Genomic DNA, 27,658 nt, shown 5'->3' on the forward strand with positions numbered 1-27,658 from the left:
TATGGTTATGTTTATCACTATGTATTGTACTAATAAAGGAATGATGCCTATGACAAAAAGGAAGGAGTAAGAACATATTCACTGTCGGTGACTGCAGCTACACTAGTTGGTTGCATGTTCTTCTCTGACATGGTTAAGAGATGGCACCAGGATGCAGTATTATAAGAAGACAAGTCAGCAATGATTTAACAAGAAATCTTCATTCATGTTGAAATTATTGTAACACATACCACTTACCTACGTATTATTACAGACAAAGCACACACCTTTAGGCAGAGGTATCCCCCAATGGCAGAGGACTCTTTAAGCAGTATATGACTGAAGGTGACCAAACACCTTCAATAACTGTCAGCCGACAGTTATCTCTCCTGTCCTCTTCATATACATGAATGGTTAGCACAGCCAAATATTCCTGTGTTTTCTATAAGGAGGGCAGGGGTAAGTCACAGCCAAAGCTCTGGTAGTGGCTTATCTCTGAGAACCAGGGGTGTCAGACAGTTGAATTCCATCATGCCTAAAGGCCCTATTCCACGGGTCGTTTAGAGGAGCAATATCGTTCGTATTCGGCCGATATCGGCCGCTACGAACGATATTCGTCCCGTGGAATAGAGTGCAACGATCAGCCAACATCGTTCATGTCGGCTGATCGTTGCAGTCGCTTGTTTTTCAACATGTTGAAAAACAAGCGACTGATATAGCAGCGATCTGCTGCCGTCGCTCCGTTGAATAGGAGCATCGGCAGCAGACGCTGCTATATCCTATAGGCTGCCCGGACGATCAGCGATCCCCCGGGCAGCCCCCCCAGCAGCTCCCCGCCGCCCCTCCCGCACTCACCCGCTCGCTGACGCCGCGTTCAATAGCGGCGGCAGCGAGCGGGGAACTAGGAGCAAACGAGCGCTAATAGCGCTCGTTTGCTCCTCCAAACGACTCGTGGAATAGGGGCATTATTCCTATCTCCACCAACATCATCTGTCAGTGGAGTCTCAGTAGACCCTAATACATTATATTACATTATATTAATTGCTCTAGGGAAAACATATCTGTTCCCTAAAGGCCACACATCTGCTGATAATGTATTGGTGCAAAGGGACACCTTCAGAGTCCATGCCATTACACAACTGGCAGTATAAGTTGAACCTACACAATCAAAATATTATCCAGTAATGTTGTGAAAAGTGTTTGTTATAGATAGATAGATAGATAGAAGATAGCACTAAAAACTGGTCTTCCCATGATGGCTAGTATCTAATTCTTTTTGTAAAGAATGTATTTTCTATCATGATCTACCTACAAAGTGGATATCCTAAACTAATACATGTATCTGCATAGGATATAATCAGAATCAACGCCCTACACTTCCCAGCCCAGCGTTCTTTAACTGTGCGCTCATATTACATTAAAAATGCGATTCACAGAAGGCAGCATATGTGATACTGTATAACTTCATACTCATAAAAGCAAAAATAGATAGAGATAGAGAAAAATGCTATTGAAGTGTCTACACACAAAGACAAACGACTATCTATCCAATATACTTGTCAGGAACACTGGCTTATTGCAGAAATATAGTGACATGCATTCTCACAGGTAAGCTCCAGAGCAGAAATCGATGAACCTGATGCAGTTTCCATAGGTCATGACAGTAATTTCAATACAAGCAGAATTATCAAGCACAAACCAACAGTGTATCATACAGCCGGCTACAGATAAGACTTAAGAAATTAACATACTATAGAATTCAACAGGCTGAAGCCAGTGATCCTAAATCTAACAATAAAGTAGACAGGACAATGAGAGAAGATGGAAACCTACGCTGTAGCAGTGCACATAGGACACGAAGTGGTCCAGTCTCTGTAGGTCTGAATGCTCAGGATCCATTGATGCTGCTCCACGCTCTGCAGTCTGCTAAATGTCACCCTGCACTCTTACAACAAGCAGACCTCTCCTCCCAGCCTCGCCGCCGTGTATACAGAAAAGCCTCATTATTCTGGAGATGAGTGACAAATTAACCTCAGGCGGCTTTCACCATCTGAATGCATATGCCGCTGACTTCTCCTAGCACAGCTCTTTAAAGTGCACCTGTCCCTAAAAAAAGAAATGTTTAAAAGCCGTACTGGGGGAAGGGGGGGATCTGTATGATTATGGAGCTGACTAGTTGGGAAGTGGCTGAGGTAATTTCTGCACAGCATATATATGTTCTTCTATTGGTGATTTTAGTATTCTATAGGGTGGCATTTTATAAATGGACGCATGGCAACAAGTCTACTTACAAATTTAGTGCATTTCTTGAACATAAAAATACAGTAGTCATCTAGATCTTTATGGGCAGCAATGTACGCATTATTCAGAATTTAAATATGTATATATTTTACAGGGGATATGCTGGTGTTGTAAAATGCCTCTTGAAATGAGTGAGCAGAGTCCTGAAGTCCGTCTAAACCCAAGTGTGCAGCATTTGATTACCAGTGGCTGAAGAAGTTGGATGCAGCCATATGGAGTCCTAAAAAATATGGATACTTCCTATGGCTGGGTTCTGTGTCACAGAACGGCCGATGTCAGTGAAGTTGATCCCGGCCGATACTGCAGCACCGGCTGATGAACTTCATTTTATAATTGGGATGTGGGCGCATTCAGGTGTGCCAGCATTCCAATTAGCCATAGCCGACTATGTAAAGTGCGGTCGGTGTCTGCTCTGTCAGTCTGCCTTGAGTAACTAGCATTCTCGCTGTCTGCTTTACCCTGCATGGCTTTTTAAAGTTTCTTCAATAAAGTATCAAAGTTTTACGGTGAGTGCCCTCTACATTCACTATTTTTATACATATGAAGATTTGTCTGTATCTCTCCGAGAAGTAAGCACCCCATTTATACTATGCTTTATAATCTGGACATTTACGGCTACAGAAGGAGATACTATTCTATTTAGATCAGTAATGCTGATGCCTGTGTCTGTCTATGAACTACCCAATAAAATAAATTAATGAATAGTAAAAAAAAAAAAGTGCCAATCCTCCATCTCCACTTCCACATGTACCTACTTTAACTGTATTGTAAACGCTCACACACCAGCCATACAATGGATGAACCCTAGTGGCAGGTTACTGGCTTGAGTGTATTGTCTTCTGAATGGTTAGGGCCCTTTATTCTCATGGGCTCCCTGAAGGTTCCTCTGGAGGTCCGGAGAGCCATTCTGACCCTGCTGAAGAGCCATGTTCGATTCTATTTTGGGACCAACACCATACACCCAAATCATCCAAAATATCAGTCTAGCGATTAATGGAAGACAAACACGCATGAACTGTGGACACAGGGAAATTGACAGAAATAAACATTAAGGACATATACAAAAAAAACAATCACCTGTAGTGCCACGGTGGAGTTCTTTGCCGGGTATTTTCCCACCAGTCCTTGTTCCTTGCGCTTCTTGAATTTCCTAAAGTAGTCCTGTATCAGGAAGGTGGCATAGAACTTCCCCACGGTTACCTCATCATCTAAATGAACAGACAAATCTTTCCCAAGTCAGCAACATTCACCATCACCCTGAACTCTAGTATCTGAAAAGAGATGTGATGGAGGCAGCGGAGTCTAAACTGCAAAGCTAAAGGCAGGGCAGACTAAACTAGAACAATAGACCAGCAAGCAAGCAAGCAAGATGAGTGTGGATGGTGGAGGAGCCGGAGGAGACATGGGACGGAGGTCCACCTAGACATTGTGTATCAGACAACATGCTGGACAGGAGGATTAGTAGAACCTGCTTAAAGTGTAGGGAGCAGGAGGGGTGTGAAATAGTGACATAATGTAGTGTAAGATCTAAACTCAGCTACACTACAATCCATTCATTGTATCTAATAGTGAGGCCCTGAGCTATTATCAGATATTTCAATGACTATATTATTAAGACCACAAAGGATCTGGCTTCTACTGTCAGGAGAACAATGGTCAGGTGGTATTCATTAATCTAACAGCTAATGTGTACTTAGCATATTCACAGTGTGGTTATGTAAATGGCCTTTTCATGTAATACATGGGTGACCATTTATTTGAATGGCCAGCTTGTAGTTCTACACTGCAGCAGAAATGTATGGTGGCTGTCCACAGCCGTCAGCACTGCCATCATTTCCGTTTTTCTGTTCCTATGATGGAACGGGAAAACGGAAAGGAGTCAAGACTATGACTACATACTTACCGCCTACATCTTTATTTTGTATTGTGCTAACCCTACAAGTCATGATAAGGGAAGCGTATGATATCAGGTTGGTGTATACATGACTCTTTAGAACTCATACATGCAGGCACATCTACCAGAGATACTGTATTCTGAAGCATGCATCTGTGTATATTTTAACAAATGGAGGGGAATACAGCTGGCAAGAGGCAACACTGGTTCCATGCCACCACCCTAAAACAGAATTGCTTCAGAATATTCTTAGAGGATAGTTGAAAGGAAAAGAAAAGGCTGCAGAAAAAGCTCAAGCACAGTAGTTACAACAATAACAAAGCAATTCCGTTATGCCATGCAAGCAGAAGGTCAACGACTAAAGAAGACTACAGTAAGACAGAAACAACTGTTTTAAATGTGCAGTATCGATGGGTTTGGTCTGCTGTTTGTCTGCTCTCAGATCTTCTTGGCTTTGGCATATCGGCATTCTCTTGGTACAATGGTCGCCACAGTCATGGTGGAAAGTGGCTGCCCTAGTCTAGTGCCAATGCTAAGACTGCTCCTTGGATCATGCTGAAGAGCAGAGTGGCTGGCATGCTCCTCATTTAAGAGACTGAGAATGTCACCTTCATAGCGCTCAGCCTCCATCATCACTGGGACCGGGGTCCTCAAGCTGCTTCCACACCTGAACATTCCTTAAAGATGCTTCAAGACTACAAAAGTAGAATAAGCTAAAAATGACTAGTGCATAGGCATGCGGCTCTTTATATGGATGGTGAGAGAAATGGATTCTGCACCTTTAAAACACCAGACAGTTAAAAGATAGTAAGTAACTCCCAGGAAGGTAGGCTGGTGACAGGGGAAACCTCAAGTCAATGATCACGACCATCATCAGCATTTTCTGCTGACAGTGAGAGTCAATCACACCAGTGGCTGCAGTGCCGCTATATGGACCATGTCTGCAGGAGGACTTGACTGGTGCTTTCCATAAAGAGAAGTCATAGTGTATGCTGCACTAGAGAAGTGAACCTCCAGGCAAAGCCCTGCATTATTTATTATTTTCTCATATTTTTCTCATTCAGCATCTGTTTGCGGTCTCAGAATAAACTTTCTTGTGTCATGTAACTGGTCCCTTATGTCTCATAACCCTTATGTTTATCTGCTAAACAGGAAGTGGGCGAAAAATCGGGGGCAGTGAAAGGTAAGCGTCCTTTCACACAGGCAGATAAATACACAAGCTCTGAACAACCAGTCAACCTGATGAAGGCACAACTTAAGAATTCACACTTTCCGTGATTTAGGTCTATACTGGGAAAATGAGCTACGGACCAGAATCACAGAACTCCCGACATCATGATTCATGATGATGCTGGAAGCTCTGAAACAGTTTAAATCTTCGTGCTACTGTACTGATACAGCTGCACGGTTGTATCAGTACAGTAGCATGAACATTCCCTGCGTGGATTGTAATCACAGAACGTGTGAATCACCCCACGTAATAATGCCCTAACAGGCCAATAACACCTTGTGTAATGGCATTAGGGATCAGCCAACAAATGCTTGTTTGTCAGCTGATCTGGCTGACCTGACATATTAAAAAATCAAGGGCTTACCCAGTAATCTGAAAAGGTATTACGTTCCATTACTCCTCACTTTATGGACAACTGGGGAGCCGGGTCTGCACTGATCAGGTGACCAATGTTGCTTTGGCTCAGCTCTTGTATTATAGTGCTTGTCTAAAATATATCAGTTAATCTTTAAATAATGAGCGATTTTACATAGGCCTTAAGAGTTAGGATGGTATTACACAGGCAGACTACTGCCCAACACAAGCCTCTATCAACAGGTTGGCGCCCATTACCTATTACATAGCTTGACTACCATGAAGGCAGGGACGCACGACAATCGTTGGATTGTTTATAGGGCCCTTTACTTCCATCACTGTTAGGGTACATCCCCTATCACAAGACGACATGTGTGGCCAATAAACAATGGTTTATTCACCAGCGTAAAAGATTCAATCGGCCAACGAACACGTTAGCTACTTTTTGGGTAGATTGATAGGTCTTTTACACAGAGCAATAATCTGCCTGTACAGATGACCATTGCTCTCAGTGTAATACAATGTTAGAGACCATTTCATTGCTGGTACATTTGTACAGACTATTCCAATAATGAATGTCCAAGACTTCCTTAGAAGGAAGAGGAACTACAACCATGTGTTTGTGATTGGCAGCTCACGCTAACTAAATTCCCAGTGTCCCCTGCCACTCAGCCCAGCTGTGGATCACTGTAAAGAAGACACACAAAGCACAAAACATAGTCAATAGTTATCACAGCTCTGGTCAATAATAACATCTGTAGTGAGAAAAACAATTCACATGTAGAAATGTCTACAACAATTACAGAAAAAAATACATTTACAAACAGGATTTCACTAGATCTGATTTACTGTAGAAGATATCACATCATTAGGACAATTTGTGTAAATGTTACGTCTATCATACTGCGGTGAAAGCTGCTATTAGGATGGGATAGATCCTTCTGGTTTACATCATCGTACAGGAAGCATATGGTAACAAGGAAGCCTAAATCTCAGGACACAATACTGAATGCTCATCTATAACTGCAGGGATCTCTGTCATGTGATGCTACCAATCTACGGTATATTGTCTGTTAATTCATGATCAATTATTTCCTAATTCATTGTAAAGACAATAGATTATGGTTAGTATGATTATATATTGTGAAGGATGTCATATAGGTGCACACAACATACACAAAGCATTCATAGAAACATGTGCTGTAATGTACTTTATACTACGATATCAGCGCTAGAAAGATCACAATAACTAAAATCCCTTATAACTCTGTAGTCACCACTGACAAGGGTGCTCACTGCCAGAAAGTATAACATTCGGCTTCATCGCACAATGTATACCTCCTTCCATATATCTATGTGACAAATAGCCAGGCTTTGTCTGTCTGTCTATCTATCGATTTATCTATTCTTTCTTTCCATCTATCTATCTAACATGTATATCTCTTTCTATCTATGATTGAAATATCTTAAAGGGGTTTAGCGAGCAAAATTAACTGATAACCTATCTTCAAGATAGGTCATAAATTTCAGATCAGCAGGGTGCCAACTAGGGATGAGCGAACCGGCCGAGGTTCGGGTTCGTACGAACCTGAACTCTTGGCTTCTGATTCCCGCTGTCTGCCCGCTCCGTGGAGAGGGTGGATACAGATGAAGACCGCCTAGAAAACTGGGATACAGCCTATGGCTATGGCTGTATCCCAGTTTTCCAGGCGGTCCTCAAGGTTGTATCCACCCTCCTCACGGAGCGGGCAGACAGTGGGAATCAGAAGCCAAGAGTTCAGGTTCATACGAACCCGAACCTCAACTGGTTCACTCATCCCTCGTGCCAACACCCAAAATCCTTTAAGATGAGCTGTTTTCCTTAGCTGCGATGCTGCCATACACAGTGAAACACAGGTCAAGCTGGGTTAATGCAGCACAGCTTCCACTTAAGAGGGCAGAGCTGCAGTAACCTAGGTTGTCCACTACACTTTGTATGGAGCTGTCTGCTTCTTGCTCTATTTCACTGTATGTGTCCTGAGGATAGGTCATCAATTAATTGTTCCTAGAGAACCCCGTTAGTCTATCTCTGGTGAATTTATCTGAGATATTTGTATCTATGAACTATGTATCTATAATATATTTATGATATTTTTTTGATCATTTTATTGTACAAGCTATCTGTATCTGATTAATCTAAGATCCGTCTATGATCGTTCATCTATGACTTATTTGTCTATCTATCATGGAGCCATCTATCCTTCTGCAGTAGCCCTTTCTTTACAGCATGCCTAATGTCTTGTCCAGTGGTGGGGTCTCTGAGGCCCTTGAGCTCTTGCTAAATGACCATTCCCATCATGCTTAGACAACCAATGCCAAATCTTTAGCTGTCCTGGCAGCACCTGATCTAGTCTATAAGAAGTATAAGGCATGAGGGGAGCAGGAGCACAGGGAAATTTATGCTCTTTTTGATAATCAGCCGAACAGGGGTTAAAGCTGGCGTATATCACTGAAAAGGCCAAAATCTGCCGCTTTTCTGTGGTGTATGCCAGGGGCGCATGTTTAATAAATGTGCCCCATTGTCTTCACTCACCTAACATGGAGTTATTTCACAAAAGGGAAAAAGTGATCCTGAGAAGATGGCACAGTATTCTGTACATGGTTATATACATAATAAACCATGTACAAAGTCTGTCTGAACTGTGCAATGCAACAATAGTGTGTGACAAGAGATCAAGGGATCAAGAGCTTTACACTGACCGCCTGCAGGGGGCACTACTTGATCCAGGAGCTTCATACTCGTTTTCTTCCATATTTTCTTGATGACAGCTCTGAGTTCCTCATTGGCTTGTTCCAGATTACCTGCAGGATGGGACAAGACACTTATGAAAGGTTCTAGATAGGTCACAGGTCTGCATCACTCTATTTCATGGACTCAGTGTGGTTTTTCCAAATTATCTGTATTCAAATAAATAAAGCTGAGAAACAACTTAAGGAAACCTGTGGAAGAAAGCAGTCATGTTTTTCTAATCTCATACAACACTTTGCATGGTTGCAAGAGTCTATATACAGTAAGTATGACAAATCGAAAGATGACACTGCGTTTGTCTTTAGGCTGGTTTCACACAGCCCTAAATTTTAGCCAAAAATCTAAAAATGAACGCAATGGTGTTTGAGCAAAAACACAAACGGCCAGATGCATATCTCCCAACATTTTGGACGGCCAAAGAGGGACAGTTGTGGTTCACGCTAGGAAAATTTTGCAGGCATTTCTTTTTAATTTATGGATGTATTTACACTTACAGGATCTGCTGCAGATCGATAGATTTAGTTATATCGATATCTGCAAATCTGTAGCAGATCCTGTATGTGTGGGTGCATCCTTAGGTCTCATTCACACATCAGTAGCCTTGTAATTGGGGACCCAAAACTGCGGACAGGATTACAAATGTGTTTCAGTTACTGTCCGCATTTGCAGGTACCCCCTGTCATATAGGTGACACAGACACACAATGGCTTCATTGTTTTGTTGCAGCATGGATCATGTACCCAAATAGTCCAGAAACACCTACAAATGTGTGTGTGAAAGGGGCAATAATGTCACATGATTCATGTGAATATAACAATTTTTAGGATGCAGCTTGATGAAATAATAAGCAAGTTTGGGTCTATTATACAGTAAGAAACCAGACACTTTCAAGAGCAACATAGAAAGTTTATTAATGCAAATGGAATTCCTAGGTCAAAAATAGGGACATGTAAGGGGCAAAGAGGGACAGAGGGATGTGGGTCAAAAGTAGGGACTGTCCCTCCAAAAGAGGGACACTTGGGAGGTATGCAGATGTTAGCTGGAAGTCAATGGTATTTTATGAAATGCCATACCCACTTGGTGTGTTTTTTTCTGTGGCGTTTTTTGGGGCTCTGTGGCAGTTTTTCCTAAATGCAGCATGCTAAGGGTTTGGTGTTTTTTCTGCAAACTGTGATGTTTCTCTGTCATAGAGTTCAATGGAATTTCTTCTGTTCGTCTCAAAAGCACAAAGGGCAAAGAAAAAAAAAGCCAAGAAAAATGGCAGGAAAATGGTACAAAAAAAGCTGTGTGTGAAGCCTCCTTAGTGATTAAAGCAGAACCGATCCAGATAGACAGACAGACAGATAGATAGATAGATAGATAGATAGATAGATAGATAGATAGATAGATGGACGGACAGATAGATAGATAGGTAATAGAAATGCATACACATACCCTCTGTTTTAATTTTCAGGGCAGTTCTAACCAAGGCAAACAACGTGGCATTGAACATCACTGTCCCGTCACTATTCAGTGGCATATTCATGGCAACCAATCTCTGCAGAAGGACACAGATGTGTTAGCGTATATGCAATATACCTCCATAATATTAACCAATTCCCTGACAAAACAGTCATCAATAAGAAGTATGGCAGCTGGTTTTGAGTGTGCCCTCCACTCACTGGCCTATAACCCTACTCCTAGCAAGTATCCCAGTCAGCAGGGTTATGGGGCTGTTTGTTCTTACACTGAACCTTATGGGGAGCAGAATAAGGCATTGGGTCTTGCAGTTAAAGGGGTTATCCATAGCCATTTTCTGACAGAAACACCACCACTTTTGCCCTCAGTTTGGATGTGGTTTTGCAGCTCAGTTACATGAGGACAGGGGTGGTACTGTTTTTCCAAGAAAGCAGCTGTGTTTTTTCTCATCCTGGATAACCCCTTTAAGGGTCAGTGACAACACTTTGCATCTGCTGCTTTAGTTCTTAAAGGGCAAATATTAGATGCTTTTAAGATCCACCAGTCTAGTGACAGATGGACTGATGGACTAGCTTGACTGTAATAACATGACAAACATGAGATGAAGCCCAATTTGCTGGACTGATTACTATGTTAGTACTGTATATTAACTGTATTATCTTACCTTACAAGCGACTCTGTGTGGGCATAATTTTCCAAAGCCCAGAGGAGGCTGAATGCGGCGGAGCAGGGTAACCACGTCCAGGTGTTTGATTCTTCCCCTACATGATAAAAGATTATTATTTGTTATCTCTGCAGCCACAATGTAACTTCCATCAGTCTGCAATGCTAATCTGTCAACTATCCAGTCTCTTTACAGGATCACAAGTACAGATGACGTCCATATACACTAATACGCTGCTTTTTCCAGTGGAAAGACTCTATATATGAATGGTGCACACTGGCACTATGCCTAACGCTGCCTAATTTTCACCTGCCAGGCTGAGGATTCTGGGTCACAGATAGAGTAATATGTCATTAGCTTATGGGGGTTGTTCCATAAATCTCTGTCTTTATGCTTTATTAGGGTATATGAATGCCACAGGATCACTCTATGAGCGAGAATGGAGAGTACTACAGTGATATCAGCCGGTGGGTGATACTCACACAGCTCTATTACACACATAAGGCACACAAGAAGTACAGAAAGAAACTGACTTGGCCTCTGGATCATATTCAGACCATATTCTTTTAAATTCATCCAAGTGATGGGGACCCAGTATGGACCAATCGCGAGTCAGGTAGTCAAAGTTGTCCATGATGACGGCCACAAACAGGTTGATGATCTATAGGTACAGAAACAAGTCAGCATTTACATGGCATAATATATTCTTTATCTGACATGCTATACATACAGATATGTCATATGCCATATACACTGAATGGCTACCTTATCAGAGACCCCTACCTAATACCATGTTGGATCACCTTAGAACAGCAGCAATTCATTGTGGCACAGATTCTGCTAGGAGATAAATATTTCTGCACGGACAGGATAACTTCTCACCGTTCCTGCACATTAGATGGAGGTCCTGACAAACCATGAACAGCCCATTCTGTCTCATGCCAGTGATGTTCTATAGAAATAACATTAGGCCAGGAAAGCAAGGAAATCTCACTGTCATGTATCTGCTACAATCCATGTCTATACCACCCTTGTGGCATGGTGCATTGTACTGCTTGACGTGACGTGAAGCTGCCATGAAGGGAAGAGCTTGGTCTGTCACAATGCCTCTGTTTCCCACCTGAGCCTTGTCTTGCCTTCCTCTTCCCCTGAGACAGCAGTGGATTTGGTTGTCTGGTAGCGCTAAAGAATGATGATTTGGGTGTTAGACACCAGCACTGTATTCAGCTGCAAGTTGCCTTACTGTGCACTGCCAGTGCTTGACATCCTTTGGACAAGTTGCTTGAATCAACAGGGTCCCCTTTTGGTGAATATCTCACATCAGTCCCAGTATAAACGTTACACAATTGCACAAGATCACACAAAACTTAAAGGGGTTGTCCGGCGAAAATCTTTTTCTTTCAAATCAGCTGGTGTCAGAAAGTTATATAGATTTGTAATTTACTTCTATTAAAAAAAATCTCTTCCCATACTTAGCTGCTGTATGCCCTGCAGGAAATGTTTTATTTTCAGTCAGACACAGTGTTCTTTAGTCAGACACAGGGGTTTTCTATGGGGATTCATAGAAAATCGAGACAGAGTTCAGTTTCAGACTGAAAATAAAACTACATTTCCTGCATGACATATAGTAGCTAATAAGTATGGGAAGCAATGGCGAAATTTGGGGGGTGCAGGGGGGGCGTCGCTCCCGGGCCCACTCAGGCCGGGGCCCATTGAGGTCTCAGACAGTAGCAATAGCTTTTGCAGACAGCTTTAACACATGTCTGTAATGGCTGGGGCCCCTAAGACGGCAACAGCACCTAGCAACAGCGGGTGCCCCTGCTCCGGAGGGGCCCGCTTAGCTGTCAGACGCCATGCCCGGCCAGGGCTGGTTCTTCTCCTTGCTTACTTCCTGCACACTTCCTCCTCCACGCTGCTGCTGGCCCCTCCTCTCCCCCACTGGCTGCAGAGCATTGTATGAGGGGGAGGGGAGACAGCAGCTGGAGGGATCCTGCCGTCCAGGCTCGGACTGGGCCACCCAGAGGCAGGAGATAAGAGCAGCACAGAGAGAGGTGAGAGGATGTAATGGCTGCTTCCTGTGATGTAATGCCCTCCAGCCGTTCTGATGGCATACAGTTACACCCCAACAGGTGCTCCTTCCCTATAGCACATTAGCGACCCCCTCCTCCCCATTGTACTGTATGTATGACGCCCCTCCCACACCCAACATTGCCCTGAACTCTGTATAGGACCCCCAGCACCCCCCCCAAATGCCACCTCCCTCAGCACAGTATGTGCACCCTCCAAAGTCACTTTGGAGTCCCCCCAGCAATGTATATATTCCCTCCTTCCCAGCCCTGTAAATATATCCTCTCTCCCAGCCCTCTATATATATATATATATATATATATATATATATATATCCTCTCTCCCCCCCCAGCCCTGAATATATATATATATCCTCCCCCCCAGCCCTGTATATATATATATATATATATATATATATATATATATATATATATATATATATATCCTCTCCCCCCCATCCCTGTATATATATCCTCCCCCCAGCCCTGTATATATATATCCTCTCCCCCCCAGCCCTGTATATATATATATCCCCTCTCCCCCCAGCCCTGTATATATATATCCCCTCTCCCCCCCAGCCCTGTATATATATATATATCCCCTCTCCCCCCCAGCCCTGTAAATATATCCCCCTCCCCCCAGCCCTGTATATATATATATATATCCCCTCTCCCCCCAGCCCTGTATATATATATCCCCTCTTCCCCCCAGCCCTGTATATATATATATCCCCTCTTCCCCCCAGCCCTGTATATATATATATATCCCCTCTCCCCCCCAGCCCTGTATATATATATATCCCCCTCCCCCCAGCCCTGTATATATATATATATCCCCTCTCCTCCCCCAGCCCTGTATATATATATATCCCCTCTCCCCCCCAGCCCTGTATATATATATATATATATATATATATATATATATATATATCCCCCTCCCCCCAGCCCTGTATATATATATCCCCTCTCCCCCCAAGCCCTGTATATATATCCCCTCTCCCCCCCAGCCCTGTATATATCCCCTCCCCCCCATCCCTGTATATATATCCCCTCTCCCCCCCAGCCCTGTATATATATCCCCTCTCCCCCCCAGCCCTGTATATATATCCCCTCTCCCGCTACCCCTACCCTTGTTTGTGGTATTATAACTTAGCTCCATTCACTTCATTGAAACTGAGTTGCAATACCACACCCAAACTGAGGACAAAAGTGGTGCTGTTTCTAAAAGAAGGCAGCTATATTTTTCTAATCTTAGATAAGCCCTTTAATTTTTTTTTTGTGGTTCTATATATGAAATGTAGTAGCCTCTTACACTGCTCTTTATCCTTATTCACTAAGTAATGTAGAAGAATTTTCCCTTTATTCAGAAAGCCTTGAGGTTTTCTGTGGGTAACATCGGTTGGGGGCCGACTCAGACTAACTCGCCCCCCCTAGGCTGAACCCCTAGCTACGCCCCTGATGGGAAGACTTGAGATTTTTTAAAAGAAGTAAATTACAAATCTATATAATTTTCTGATATCAGTTAATTTGAAAGAAAAAGATTTTCGCTGAACAACTCCTTCAGTTGTAAAGGGGCAGAGGTCTATGATACAGTGGCCATTCAGTATATAAATTCAAAAAAGGTAAATTAGGAGAGCGCAAAACGTATCACAAGTATGGGAGTAGAGATGAGCGCAACTCGAAATCTCAAGTCCAAACTTTCCGCATTTGAATAACAGTGGCTAAAGAAGTTGTGTGCGTCCCTAGGGAGCTGGAAAAAAAATGGAAACGTCTATAAGGCCATATCCATGTGTTCCTAGACTCCCTATGACTGCATCCAGATTCTTCAGCCACCCGTAATCATATGCTGAATCAGATGTACTCTGTATATCTGTGGGGCAGGCATTGTAACCAGACTGCAATATCCACTCTGTTCCCATGGGGCAATACAGTCAGCACACTGAACTATAGAGTTTTATAGCATAATCCCCTGTATATGACACAAATGAAACATAACAAGAGCCCTGCTGACTCATTCCCAATACATGGATAGAAGCTATCTATAGGAGGTAAAGACTATTGGTACCATTCACTGATTTAACAATATATAACATCATTAATCCTAATTCCTCTCACTTCCTAAACACTGCTGCTAAGGCTAGGTTCACACTGTGTTTTTTTCCATCTGTTTAGCAAATCCGTTTTATGGAAAAAACTGATGCAAAAGCGGATGCAATTGTACTCCATGCATCAGGATCTGTTTCCATTGAAATACATTCTAAAAAAAAACAGATGGAAACAGATCAATTTTTTTTAAATTATTTTTTAGCATACACAAAGCCTGGTTGACTGCTTTTTTCTGTATGTTAAAATGAAACGTTCAAAAACGGATAGAGAGAAACGGATGCAAAAATGCAGCGAACCTAGCCTCAGTAGTGATGTAAATGGTGAGAGGCTGATCTGAAGAACAGAATTTGTATGAAATACAAAAAATACATAGTGACTTCTTAAACAAACAGCGCCACCTTTGTCTATAGGCTGTGAGTGGTATCACAGCTCAGCAATCCAATATAGAGAAAAGTGATGTAGTTTCTGGAAGAAGTCAGCCATACCCCAGCGCTGCAGCTTATATTCTTTTCAGCATTCATTTCTGCTCCCTGTCACTTACCAGGAATGCACACAGCATGTAAAATGTGATGAAATAGATAATGGCAAAATTGCTCCCGCATGTGTACTCCTCCCCGGGGTTGTAATCTGATTCCGGGTCACAGCGCTTCCCTGGTAGGCATGCCAGCATGATATCCTGCCAGGCCTCCCCAGTGGCACACCTTGGAGGGATGACATGATATAAGGAGTCATTCATTGAAATATATAGTCACAGCTGTATACAATCATATGACAGTACCAAGAACTTCAGATACCTGAATAACAGCAGAACGGCTTGTGGAAATGTCTGGAAGTTGTTGTTTCTATTAATCTGGGTGTTATCCCTCATGGCGATTTTACCAAAAACCTGCAAGGAGGAGTTTTCTGATGTTTAATAAGCCTTAGCACACTTACTACAGCGAAAACACCCACTCAAACACCCACCGATCATGTCTCTATCACATGTAAAAAGTTTCTCAAAAGGAAATCTTATATATTCTAAACCCCCTCGAAGATCATTTATACAAGGCTGGATTTATTTAGACTAATGATAGTTAGAGAAATGTCATCCTTCTGCTGTCTCACCTGGTTGTGCGTCAATGAGGCTATTTTAATATCTCGCTGTGAAAAAGATCAGAGCATCACCCGGGTGGGAAGCGACAGGATCCGCAACATTTAAGCGAATGTTTCATCAGAATAACACATGTAATAATTATCTCCCACCAGCAAAGACGTAACTCAATTTACCGAGCAGTCGTCTCAATTAAGCTGAAAGGCGTAATCTAGAGCGTACGGTGTCCAGTCTAATGCAGAAGGAATGAGACACCCAGACACATGCATCGGGTCATTCTGGGCAAGGAGGTGGAAATGATAGGACTGTGCCGTGTAATGATAGGACTGTGCCGTGTAATCAGTCCAATGACTGTGAGTTTTATTAACTTGTGTGGCTGCATTACCATTCCCCTCTTATTGCTGGCTATCAGTATGATTTTACTATTGGTTATACTGACCTGCATTCCAATCACAGCGTAGATGAAAAACAGCATGGCAATAAGGAGGGCGACATATGGTAAAGCCTATAGGAAAAGATTGCCAAAAGATTAGACCAGGGTTTATTTCTATGTGTTCTCTAGTCTATGCAACATAAAGATATTGGAAATCTATATCTTTTGGGGTAAGAAGTGTGATGTGAGATGTACGGATATGTTCACACAGGGCAGATGTGTGTGAGTCTGAAGGCCCTATTACACAAAGCGATTATTGGTCGTATTCAGCCGACATCGGCCGTCAAGGCTCATAATCGCTTCGTGTAATAGAAGTCAATGATCAGCTGACCTGCACGATGTTGGCTGATCGTTGTCTTTCAACATGTTGAAACATTAAAGATCAAGATAGCAATAATCTGCTGGGGTCGCATTGTGCAATAGGAGTGGCAGCAGCAGACCGCTGATATCTTCTATGGGCTGCCCGGACGTTCTAGCAATAACCTGTGCAGCCCCCCACCCATACTTACCCGCTCGCTGTTGACAAGTGCAATTGCGCCGCGAGCGAGTAGGTCAGGTCAGCGCTCGCTTGCTCCTTCTAATCGCCCCGTGTTATAGGGGCTTTAGTTTAAGATCATTTTAGACCTAAAGATTTGCTGGCCACGGCCCCACTTCCTCTTCAAAATACAGCCTAAAGATACAGCTGGAGGACTGGAGAGTCAAATCACAAGCAGTGCAGAGGGTAAGTATACACTGCTTGTGATCTGCAAACTGACAGCATAAATATATACATATCAGTGCTGTCAGTTTCTGTATATCTTTATCGGCCACACATAACCCTGTTTACACAGGAAGATGTGTGGCCGATGATGCTAAATTTTAAAGCAGGCTCAAAAGACACGATCAGCCAAGGATCGGGCGTTTTCCCATCCTCAGCTGATCGCTGTCACTTTTACACAGGACGATTATCGTCTGCAGGAGCGTTTCTAGCAGCACTCCTAACCAACAATTGGCACTTGTAACCAAAATGATGGCGCGCATACACTTTTATGTATTCCCCCCCCCATCATGTCCCGTCTAATCTCATCTCATTGTCTTATCAGAAATAGAGACATTGCCTACCTGAAAGGACTTTATGAAGGTCCACAGCAGTGTCCGGATCCCTTCACCCCTGCTTAAAAGTTTCACGAGTCGCATGACTCTGAATAGTCGGAAGAAAGTAATTGAGATGCGGGCGCTGTCTTCTGAGCTCTGTAAAGCATTGGGTAAATGAAGTCACGGGCATGGGGAGCATATACAGTGGACGAGACAGGACAGGTGGCTGCACACAGTAATAATGTGGTGCAATAAGATCATGTTGGAAATCTAGAATAGTCAACCCTAAGGAAATTACAGAACTACAAATCCAGAGTTTTCACTGCCAACCAGATGGGAGTTATAGTTCTGCAGTAGATGGAGTAGCAAAGAATATCTATCGTTTTATTAAGGCCTTTCCTATTAATAAAGCACAGAGGCATGGTGCCCTTCAGAGGCAGCGACTAGGCTGCACTAAAGCTGCATGCTAAGACACACTCGGATTCCAGCTGCAGGAGCACACACATGCATTTCTTAGCCTAACCAGCTGGATGAAATGAATGCCATAAGACCCACTTCAAAACCTTTTTGAGAAAACACAGCAAAACAAGGCAAGCCAGCAGGAAATGGTACAAAGTGAAGGTAAAAAAGAGGTCAATCCATTCCCAGACCACTCATCTTACCGCTGGGTCCCCAGTGGGGCCTTGTTCTGTTGGCATTGGCTTTAAAAAATCGAGAACAATGAATATTAAAAAAAAAAGTGGCAGGAGGAACAAGATAAAGAACACTGGATGTGGAAGCAGCAAGGTCTCATGAGCGGAAGTTCCTACTGGGCTTGGGCCAGACTGATAGATGGCTACCATCTCAACAGTCCAAAGTTATAGAAACCAGTGATAATGGAGGATTGGGAATACAATGTATGATTCCCTGATATGGTCAATTACTGGGCCACTTGTATAATTTTGTACTCTGCATGACGTAAAACAGAATTGCATTAGAATTTTCTAATCTGTAGGTTCCCAAGTTTAGGTAAGGGAAGGTGCTATACCACCACTGTCTGTCACATAAAATTATGTTCTATGTGAATTTAGATAAATTTAAAAAAAGTCAACTGGTGATACAAAAAGAACCAGATTTACTAAAATTGTCTAAATTGGTAAATGTAGCCTACAAAGACTAAGCATGCACCAGAATAATCACGGCGGCCCAAAATCAGTATCCTGGTGCAAATAAGTTCAGATTCTGGTACATCTGCAGTAATAAATCTGCCCCAAAGAGTGCGGCTCTGAAGAACTACGCTGCAACAAGCTCAAGGAAGGGTTGTGTTGTGCCATCATCTGATCCTATAGACATCTACTGTCATTTCCTCAAAGGAATTTTCTAATAGCAAAAAAACATCCAAATGTCACCAATGTTGCTAGCCTTAATGTGGAACAATTAGGCCAAAGCTACACAGTGATTCTAGTTGCCAGAGTGGAGCTTCCATTCAAAAACATTAAAGGGGTTATACATCGATACAAAAACATGGCCACTTTTGCCCCTCTCTTGTCTCCAGACTGTGTGGGGTCTGAAACTCAGTTCCATTGAAGTAAATGGAGCTTAATTGCAAACCACACCTGAACTGGAGAGCAGGGGCAAAAGTGGCCATATTTTTGTAGCACTGATATCCCCTTTAAGAGCTTCATATATTGTATCTGCAACATTAACTGCACCTGTGTTGTAGCTGACTGCAACTTTGGTGCAACATGTCCGTCACTTTCCAATTACTTATATGGAAGACATGATTTTTCTTAATCATAGCTTACCAATCAAAAAGTATTGGGTAAAAAGACATGCAACCAAATCTTATAAAAGTTGTACTATACAGAAATGAAGTGGTTGTATAACATGTATACATGTCTTTGTTATATGTACTTTACCAACTCTAGAGATCTCACTTCCCACCAATCCTAATGGAAGAACTGATCACACTGCAAATCCTTAATTCTTAGCTATACAGATACTGTACAATACATGCCATGTCTCTCTAGCTCATGCCGCATGCAACAGTTTCATTTACCAAGTATAACATATTATAACTTGTTTTATAGATTTAAAAAAATGTCAATGGTCGGATGCAAGTTCACAAAAGGGGGGCTCAGAGAAAGTAAGCAAGATGCATGGAAAAAAAAAAGCAAATGCAGAGGTTAAAAAAACATGACAAGGAAATCTGCAGTTTATAATAGACTTATAAACAGGCTTTGGTTGTTACAAGGCATCCTTACGGCTTCTTATTCTTACCGTAGGTGGCCCAGTGGGGTCAATTTCTGGTGGCTTTGAAAAAATTAAAAGTATTAAGTTAAAAGTGAAGGTGTTCTGCTTCTTAAAAGGAATGAAACCAACTTATCCTGTTACCTATGAAAAAACACATCTGTACAAAATAACCCTATTGTGAAGGGTAAATGGGTATAACCTTAGGTAGAGTCACAGAGGGCAAAAATATACACTGGAGGCTGCTAAGAAGCTTATGGAGAAGGCAGAGCAACCCCAGGATAGGGACCACCTTGGTTTTTGTTATACCCTATGAACAATCCTTTTTCGTGACCTCCTGTCTTAGATGGCGGAACAACAGACCATATGGATTTTTGCTCCGTCCTATGTACACTCCTACAACACAACCTCTTCTCTTAGGATGGCAGAATAACTCCAGTATAAGAACCATAAGGATGTTTGCTGTGTCCTAGGTACAATCCTGTAGTATGACCTCCTGTCTTAAATGACAGAATAATAACTCCAGGATAAGAACCATACTGTTATTTGATGCATCTGTGCTATGTACACACCTATAGCATGACCTCCTGTCTTTGGATGTCTGATCAACTTCAACATATGGACCATATTGATTTTTTTCTATATCCTTTTTAAAATCCTATAGCACTAACTCCTAACGATAACAGAGCAACTCCAGGATAAAGACCATATGGTCTTGTAGTATGACCTCCTTCCTTAGCATGACAGACCAACTCCTTTTTTTGCTCTGTCCTTTACACTATCTTGTAGCACAGCCTACTATTTTAGGGTGGCGGAACAACTCCAGGATAAGGACCATAATGATTTGTGTTATGTCCATGCACAATTTTGCAGCCAGACCTGGATGTAGTTACTGAATACAAATCTATACTTAAATGGAATCTGTCAGCACTTGGACCCGACCCCGAGGTGCTGACAGGGTGCTGAAGTTGACTGTGCCCTAGTGATCTTGGTAATTTTGTGTTAGGCTGGGTTCACACTATGTTTTTGCAATCCATTTTTTTTAAATGTTTTTGCAAATAATGGATAGAAATACAGATGGAAAAACGGATACATTTGTGTGCACCCGTTTTGATCAGTTTTTCCATTGATTTCCATTATAAAAAAAAATAGACTGCAAAAACATAGTGTGAACCCAGCTTAAGCTGTCTGTGGCAGTGATTCCTAGAAATCTCGACTTGGAGTTGTGGCTTAGCATTCATACCTCGCTCTGGCATGCCTCACTACAGCTTCCTCTTCCCTCTTCTCTGTACATATTAATTGCTGCACGCCCATTTGCATACACACGCCGTCTTTCAAGTTCACACATGCGCTGCTGATATCAAGGGCCACACGGCTTCTGTCCTGTTAACCCATGCAGGTGCTGTAGCTCGGTGGAGCGGCACATGTGTGCTGAGCACATATGGACAGTTCGGTCACTCAGTTGGGATACTTAACGCGTGTGCACTGCTGCTCTGGGCTAGGGCATGTACGTGGTTTGAGAAAGCAGGAAACGTGCGGCCCTTGACATCAGCGGCGTGCAAACTTGGAAGATGCCATACGCTCACGCGAGGCCAAGCAACAATGATTATGCACAGAGGGAGGAAAGGAGAAGAGGGAGGAGGAGGAGGCAGTCATGATGCATACCAGAGCATGTCACGAACCCTAGTCATAACTCTTCTTTACAGTTAATGAGTCGAAATTGCAAGGAATCTCCATCATGAGTCAGGTGCTGAGATTCCCTTGAAAAAACTAGTGTCTAGATTAGCAAATTAAAACTTCTGTTTTACATCAGTATGCTGATGTGGTCAATGAAGTCACAAAAAAAGTAACAATATATATCAAAATTACAACAACCCCCTCGTACCTTAAAGTTCCTGGGCTTAAAGTGACTCTTTACCCACAATCTGACCCCCCAAACCGCTTGTACCTTCAGATAGCTGCTTTTAATCCAAGATCTGTCCTGGGGTTCGTTCGGCAGGTGATGCAGTTATTGTCCTAAAAACAACTTTTAAACTTGCAGTCCTGTGTCACATTGGCATGGCCTAGATTGTGTATGCATTAGGCTTGCACAACCTCTCTGTCCCAGCTCCCCGCCGTTCTTATCATTAGGAATGCTCCAGGCAGATTGTCTACTATTCATCAACTGTGTGAGCATGGCACATGTGCTGGATCCTTAAGGCACCTGCGCAGTGTTTACTGCAGAGGAATAGGAAATATCCCGCCAGTGGCATTTCTACTGATGAAAAGGGTGGGGAGGCGGGACGGAGGGGTGGTGCAAGGTTAGGGCACAGATTCTCTAGGTCACGCCAGTTTGGGCACAGGGCTGCAAGTTTAAAAGTTGTTTTTTTGGACAATAACTGCATCACCTGCCGAACGGACCCCAGGACAGATCTTGGTTTAAAAGCAGCTATCTGAAGGTACAAGTGGTTCGGGGGGTCAGATTGTGGCTACAGAGTCGCTTTAATGCAAAATCTTTAATAGCCGCAAGGTATTATTATTACCTAATTTATAATTGTGGCATCAAAATGTGGTAGGGGGGGCCAATGGTCTCCAAATGCATCCAGACCTGAGTGCAAATGCTACCTCTGCACCCACTTCCCCTCTGCACCCTACATAACATGCATTGCTGAGAAAAGAGGATGGACGCAAAAGAGGACTTATTTTTCTCTATAAATCTACTGTCTTGTATCTAACTATGTTAGATGTCATATTGATGTACATGATAATGTACACATACATATGGGGTGGTGCGTTACTGTCCATAAATTGGTTCAAAATGTCTATTTCAATACAAAGTAAACAAACAAATGCATTTTCTCAAACTATAAGTCGAATCTAATTGAATCTTTGTCTTAACATTAACTCAAATTAAATAGAAGTCTTCTGTACAATGCGGCTACTTCCATGAACAAAACATACATACAGCAAATTAAAAGGAAAGATCGCAGAAGGTTGTTATGTGTGGCGCCAAAGGATGAGGTCATGAACCCAGCAGGAAATACCCGATTATGTGTCCTCTCATATGGCATTGTTCTGAAGCAGCCTAGGAAACACACTTATGGACATATTCATGCTTCAGTTTTGCACACTTACAAAACATGTTTAAGACTACTAGACGATGACTGATGGTGGCTTAAACTGGAACCCAACGGAAAGTGGAAACTTTATATATTAATTTCAAAATCATGGGTGAACAGAGGCCTAAACAGAAGGGTATCCCAAGTTATAACTAGCTGATCAGTGACGTTACCCATCCGTCATAGGATTGTCAATTGTCCCCCAGGTAAAAGTTCAGCCACTACCCTATTCATTCTCTGCAGGACTAACAAACATTGCCAGCCAGTGAATTTAGCTGTTTGGAAGTCCCAAAGAGAGAAGAGAGTGTAAGCTAAGAATATGGGTTTAGGGCCCTATTCCACCGGACGATTATCGTTTGCATAATCGTTAACGATTAACAATCTCAAACGACCGCTATTGCGAAAGACCTGAAAACGTTCTCTCATTTCCATGGAACGATAATCGTTACTTATGATCGTAATTGCGATCGTTTTTTCTTCGCTATTTATTCGCTATTGCGTTCGTATCTATTGCGAACGACCGAACGATGTCTTATTCAATGCGAACGATTTGCGAACGTTGTGCGAACGAGCAACGATAAAAATAGATCCAGGTCTTATAAAGCGATCAACGTTTTCTCGTTCGGTCGTTAATCGTTAACTGCATTTCAACCGAACGATTATCATTTAGATTCGAACGATTTAACGATAATCTGAACGATAATCGTCCGGTGGAATAGGGCCCTTACTCTCCGTTCACTTGGGCGACAACTGATCTCTATTCTAATGACCGATGATGGTCCCAGTTGAACCCCCGCTGACAACTAGATATATCTTTTAACATTGGGATCAGCCACAGTGCAGATGATCAGTCAACCATGGATCGTTCACATGAATTATCTTGCTAATAATTATCCAGACTAAACTGGGAGATCAGAGAAAATAGTTAAAACTAGAGATGAGCAAGAGTATTAGATTACCGGTGGCTGAAGAAGTTGGATACAGCCCTAGGTAGTCCTGGAAAACATGGATAAAGCCTATGCTTGAGGTTCGCTCATCTCTAGTGAAAACAACACACAGTAACCTGGTGCAAAGTGGCAAATGATCAGCTTAAAAAAATCTAGCTTCAGCACAATGTTTACTGCGTCATCCATGGTAAATGATGGTTCAGGTATAATTTTCAAGCAATTGAATTATCAATTCCGGCTGACTTTTATGCATATGGGCAGTATTATAGGCATCGCCATCCCTCATGATCAGCTGCATACGCTATATGGGTTGAAGAGGGGCTTCAGATATCAATAGTGTATATCATACAGACATCATAAAACCATTCATTCATATTCTCAAGTTACAGTAAGTGGCATGCTATAGTGCAGGGTGTAACAAGTGCAGGGCAGTGCTGTCTGACAGCTTCCTATGTCTGTTTGTAAGTGTGATCTGCATGCTGCTGACAAGGTCGTGATTAAGCCTATTGTGAAAAATAGAATTTATAAACCCATCTAAACCCATACAAAGTAGAGGCAGCCATGTTGGATTCAAAGGAAGTCAGCAGGGCTAGCTCAATTTACATTAAAGGGGTTATCCAGCGCTAGAAAACATGGCCACTTTTCCCCCTCTCTTGTCTCTAGTTCAGGTGTTGTTTGCAATTAAGCTCCATTTACTTCAATGGAACTGAGTTTGAAACCCCACCCAATCTGGAGACAAGAGAGAGGGAAAAGAAGCCATCTTTTTGTAGCGCTGGATAACCCCTTTAAGGGTGCATTCACATGTACAGGATCTGCAGCAGATTTGATGGTGCAGATTTGATGCTATGTTCAGTTATTAAGATCAAATCTGCTGCGGATCCACGGCAGAAAATCCGCTGCGATACGGTGTGTGTGTGAAGCTACCCTAAAAGTACTATCTATCTACATAAGGTCAGATTTGATCGCTAAACAGCAGAAAGGCCAGACCCATCCCTCTGTCTCACTAGAAGGATTCTTCAGACTATCAAGAGGTCATGAATTACTGAACAGTAAAAGGGGAATATACAATCAGCTTTTTATAGTAAGGCCCTTAAAGGGATATTCCCATCTCATTTAATATATCGTCAAGTTAAACATTTTTGCAAAAACATTCTTTTACTAAACCTGTCTCCTTCTGATATGCTGCTCTTCCCCTTCCATTGTTGACAACTCGTTGTCTAGGTTACAGACCACCACTCTGTTCTAAAAGCAATGGTCTGGCTGATGTGCATATATATATTAGTCTGACCACTGCTTCTGGACCATAATGGTGGTCTGTAACCTAGATAGAAAGCTGTCAACAACTGGTTTACACTTTAACTGTTGTCAAAAGTGACCAAACTGCTGCCTCCACTTTGTGATGCTATGGACTAGGGACTGGATTAATAGCTTACAGTGGGGGATATGTTTATGAGCCAGGAAGGTTAGAACACGCGGTGCTTTGTGCAGTTAGTTAATATTTCACACGTGTTACATACTTGCCTGTAGATATTTCTAGGGATAAAATAAACACAGTTGGTTACATTATATTCCGGACTGAATGTAGCAGTCATTAATAATAATGGCTCATTAGCACAAGATTGGCGTCTTAATCTTCTCCGCCCTTGTACAACCTTCTACTTGTTATAGCTTGTGTGCCATGCAAATGTAGAAATGGTAGCTACTATATATCCGTGCTTCAACACAACATGTAATGTCTCTCAATAGTCATATTTTAGTGCAGGATTATTTTTCTGTGAGCAAAGTGAGACGACATTTACACACCAGGAAATTGCATACATAGCAATTGACTAAAATATTCTGAATGGAGAATACACTCATATCTTTCAAGGCTTTATGTGTAATCCATAGTCTGTAGACTGTAATTTCATAGGGCAACAACTTGGCATCTAAATGGTGACTAGCAAACTTTTTAGGATAAGTTATCATGTGTGTCCATGAAGAGTTGCACTATTTCTGACCATTATATAATGTTACACAGCATTCTCTATCCGATTTCTGCTCTGCAGGCTCCATTTCTAATTTTCCATCTCCCTTTGAGCTAGTGAGTGCTGCCTAGCTCATAGGAAACACACTTATAGGCTTATTCAGCCCAGGAGAGGCCATTGCTAGTGTAAAAATGCTAGAGTAGGGACCATGTCTCGAGGACGCCCTAACGTGGTGACATGGTACACTCTGTTTGATCAAATAGTTTACTAAGATCCTCACTTTTTAATATCTACAGAGCAGGTGTTTACCGTGTGTACGCTGGGAGGAGTATATACGGTAAGCCCTTGCACCGGTCGGTTGCTGTTGCACCTTCAGTTTTTTCTAGCTCATATGATGACTACAAAATCACAGAAGACGTAACCATGTTCCCCTTTATACCTATAGCACACCTTTAGAAGCAGCATGGATAACATTATAGAGCAGCATTAACCAGTGTTGGATGAAAATTAAGCAGTGAGTTGAGATAAAACACTTAAAGCGAATGTATCATAAGGTATACTGCTTTTTTAATTTAGTAGTAAGACTAGTCTTTTAAAAGGGGGCTTTTAACAGTTTTCTTGCAGTGAATAATGAGTTTGGGGGAAAGGAGCCTAAAAAGTAAAAAAGGCATTTTCTCTAATAATATATATTACAAAGTTTCTTATATTCTCCATCTCCCGTAGGCTGTCATAATGGTATTGATACATATGCAATTCCCTGTTATATAAAGTTTTACTTTATTTTTAACCCAAAAAGTGGAAATGTGGTCTACAAAAACAGGTAAACAGCATGTATGGCACTCACAGCATTACAGAAAATCTAGAGACAAAAAAAGAAGGTAAAAGAAGAAAAGAAATAGATATATAGGCATGTATGTATCATGTACAGGGGAAAATAAATATAGTTGACCATTATTCTGAACTAAGCAGGAGATAAAAATAAACGCCCATTCAGATGTTACTGGGTCCTAACAAACAAACTACTGAGTACATACAAATCCTAGAGAAAAAAAAGGGATTTTACTGATATGAGCAAAAAAGGCACTCACCAAAATCATCAAGATTCACCTTAAAGGGATTGGCTACTTTACAGAATAGTTCAGTGTACAGTATTAGGCTATGTTCACACAGGTAAAGAACGGCCGTTGTTGCAATCGGCAACAACGGCTGTACTTTGTACGCATAGCTACACTGCATGTTCTTCTATAGGATCACGGCCGGATCATATATACATAGTATACACTCTGGCCGGGATCGCAAGCGGCGCCGCAAAAAACTGACATGTCAGTTTTCTGCGGCCGCTATTCATTGAATAGCGGCCGTGGAAGACCATGTCAGTGCACACTATGGAGCGAGCAGCTGCGGACGCTTGATTCACAGTGTGCTATGGGAAGTTCTGATGTGGGCACGCGCCGATGCGCCCGCATGGCTGTCCTGTGGTCATTCTGTTCATAAGGTGGTTGAGCATGGAGTTGCATATGACCATGTCCCTCCCTCAGTGTCCTCCATAGGCATATACATTCTCAGTAGTGGACACAGAGGGAGTGCCATGTTCACATTTTCCTCAATGTCAGCCATCTTATGGACTGAATCACCACAGAGCAGGACAGCACAGCCTGGATGAGGGGCGTGTGATTTTAGCTCTATGAGGTACACTGGGAGCTGCTGTCAGTAAGTGCAGTGATTACACTTGCTAATACTGTACACTGAACTATTTTACCATCAAGTGGCCCATCCCTTTAAGGCTATGTCCACACATAGTATTTTGGTCAGTTTCTCAGTCTGTATTTTTAACCAAAATCGGGAGAGAGTAAAAACCACAGAAAATGTACAAAATCTTTATATTATAATAAGTTGATTTCATCCTTGGTTTTAGCTAAAAATACCGACCCCATTACCATGTGTTAACATAGCCTAAGGGTGAAAACACAATCAGGTTG

General features: G+C 42.2%; 1 protein-coding gene across 16 annotated transcripts in view; it reads right to left on the reverse strand.

The window, feature by feature from the left end:
- CACNA1D (calcium voltage-gated channel subunit alpha1 D) overlaps nucleotides 1-27,658 on the reverse strand; it is a 256,373-nt gene that overhangs the window by 23,328 nt on the left and 205,387 nt on the right. For all 16 annotated transcript variants that reach the window (XM_069967036.1, XM_069967038.1, XM_069967021.1 and 13 more), the window contains 9 exons: nucleotides 17,466-17,594; nucleotides 16,371-16,436; nucleotides 15,636-15,727; nucleotides 15,383-15,542; nucleotides 11,203-11,330; nucleotides 10,670-10,766; nucleotides 9,982-10,084; nucleotides 8,499-8,600; nucleotides 3,358-3,488 (listed from right to left, as the gene is read on the reverse strand). In XM_069967036.1, the coding sequence (XP_069823137.1) occupies nucleotides 3,358-3,488; nucleotides 8,499-8,600; nucleotides 9,982-10,084; nucleotides 10,670-10,766; nucleotides 11,203-11,330; nucleotides 15,383-15,542; nucleotides 15,636-15,727; nucleotides 16,371-16,436; nucleotides 17,466-17,594 (1,008 nt within the window). The remainder of the gene's footprint in view (nucleotides 1-3,357; nucleotides 3,489-8,498; nucleotides 8,601-9,981; nucleotides 10,085-10,669; nucleotides 10,767-11,202; nucleotides 11,331-15,382; nucleotides 15,543-15,635; nucleotides 15,728-16,370; nucleotides 16,437-17,465; nucleotides 17,595-27,658) is intronic.

Source organism: Dendropsophus ebraccatus, chromosome 4 (assembly GCF_027789765.1).
Source record: "Dendropsophus ebraccatus isolate aDenEbr1 chromosome 4, aDenEbr1.pat, whole genome shotgun sequence".
NCBI lineage: Eukaryota > Metazoa > Chordata > Amphibia > Anura > Hylidae > Dendropsophus > Dendropsophus ebraccatus.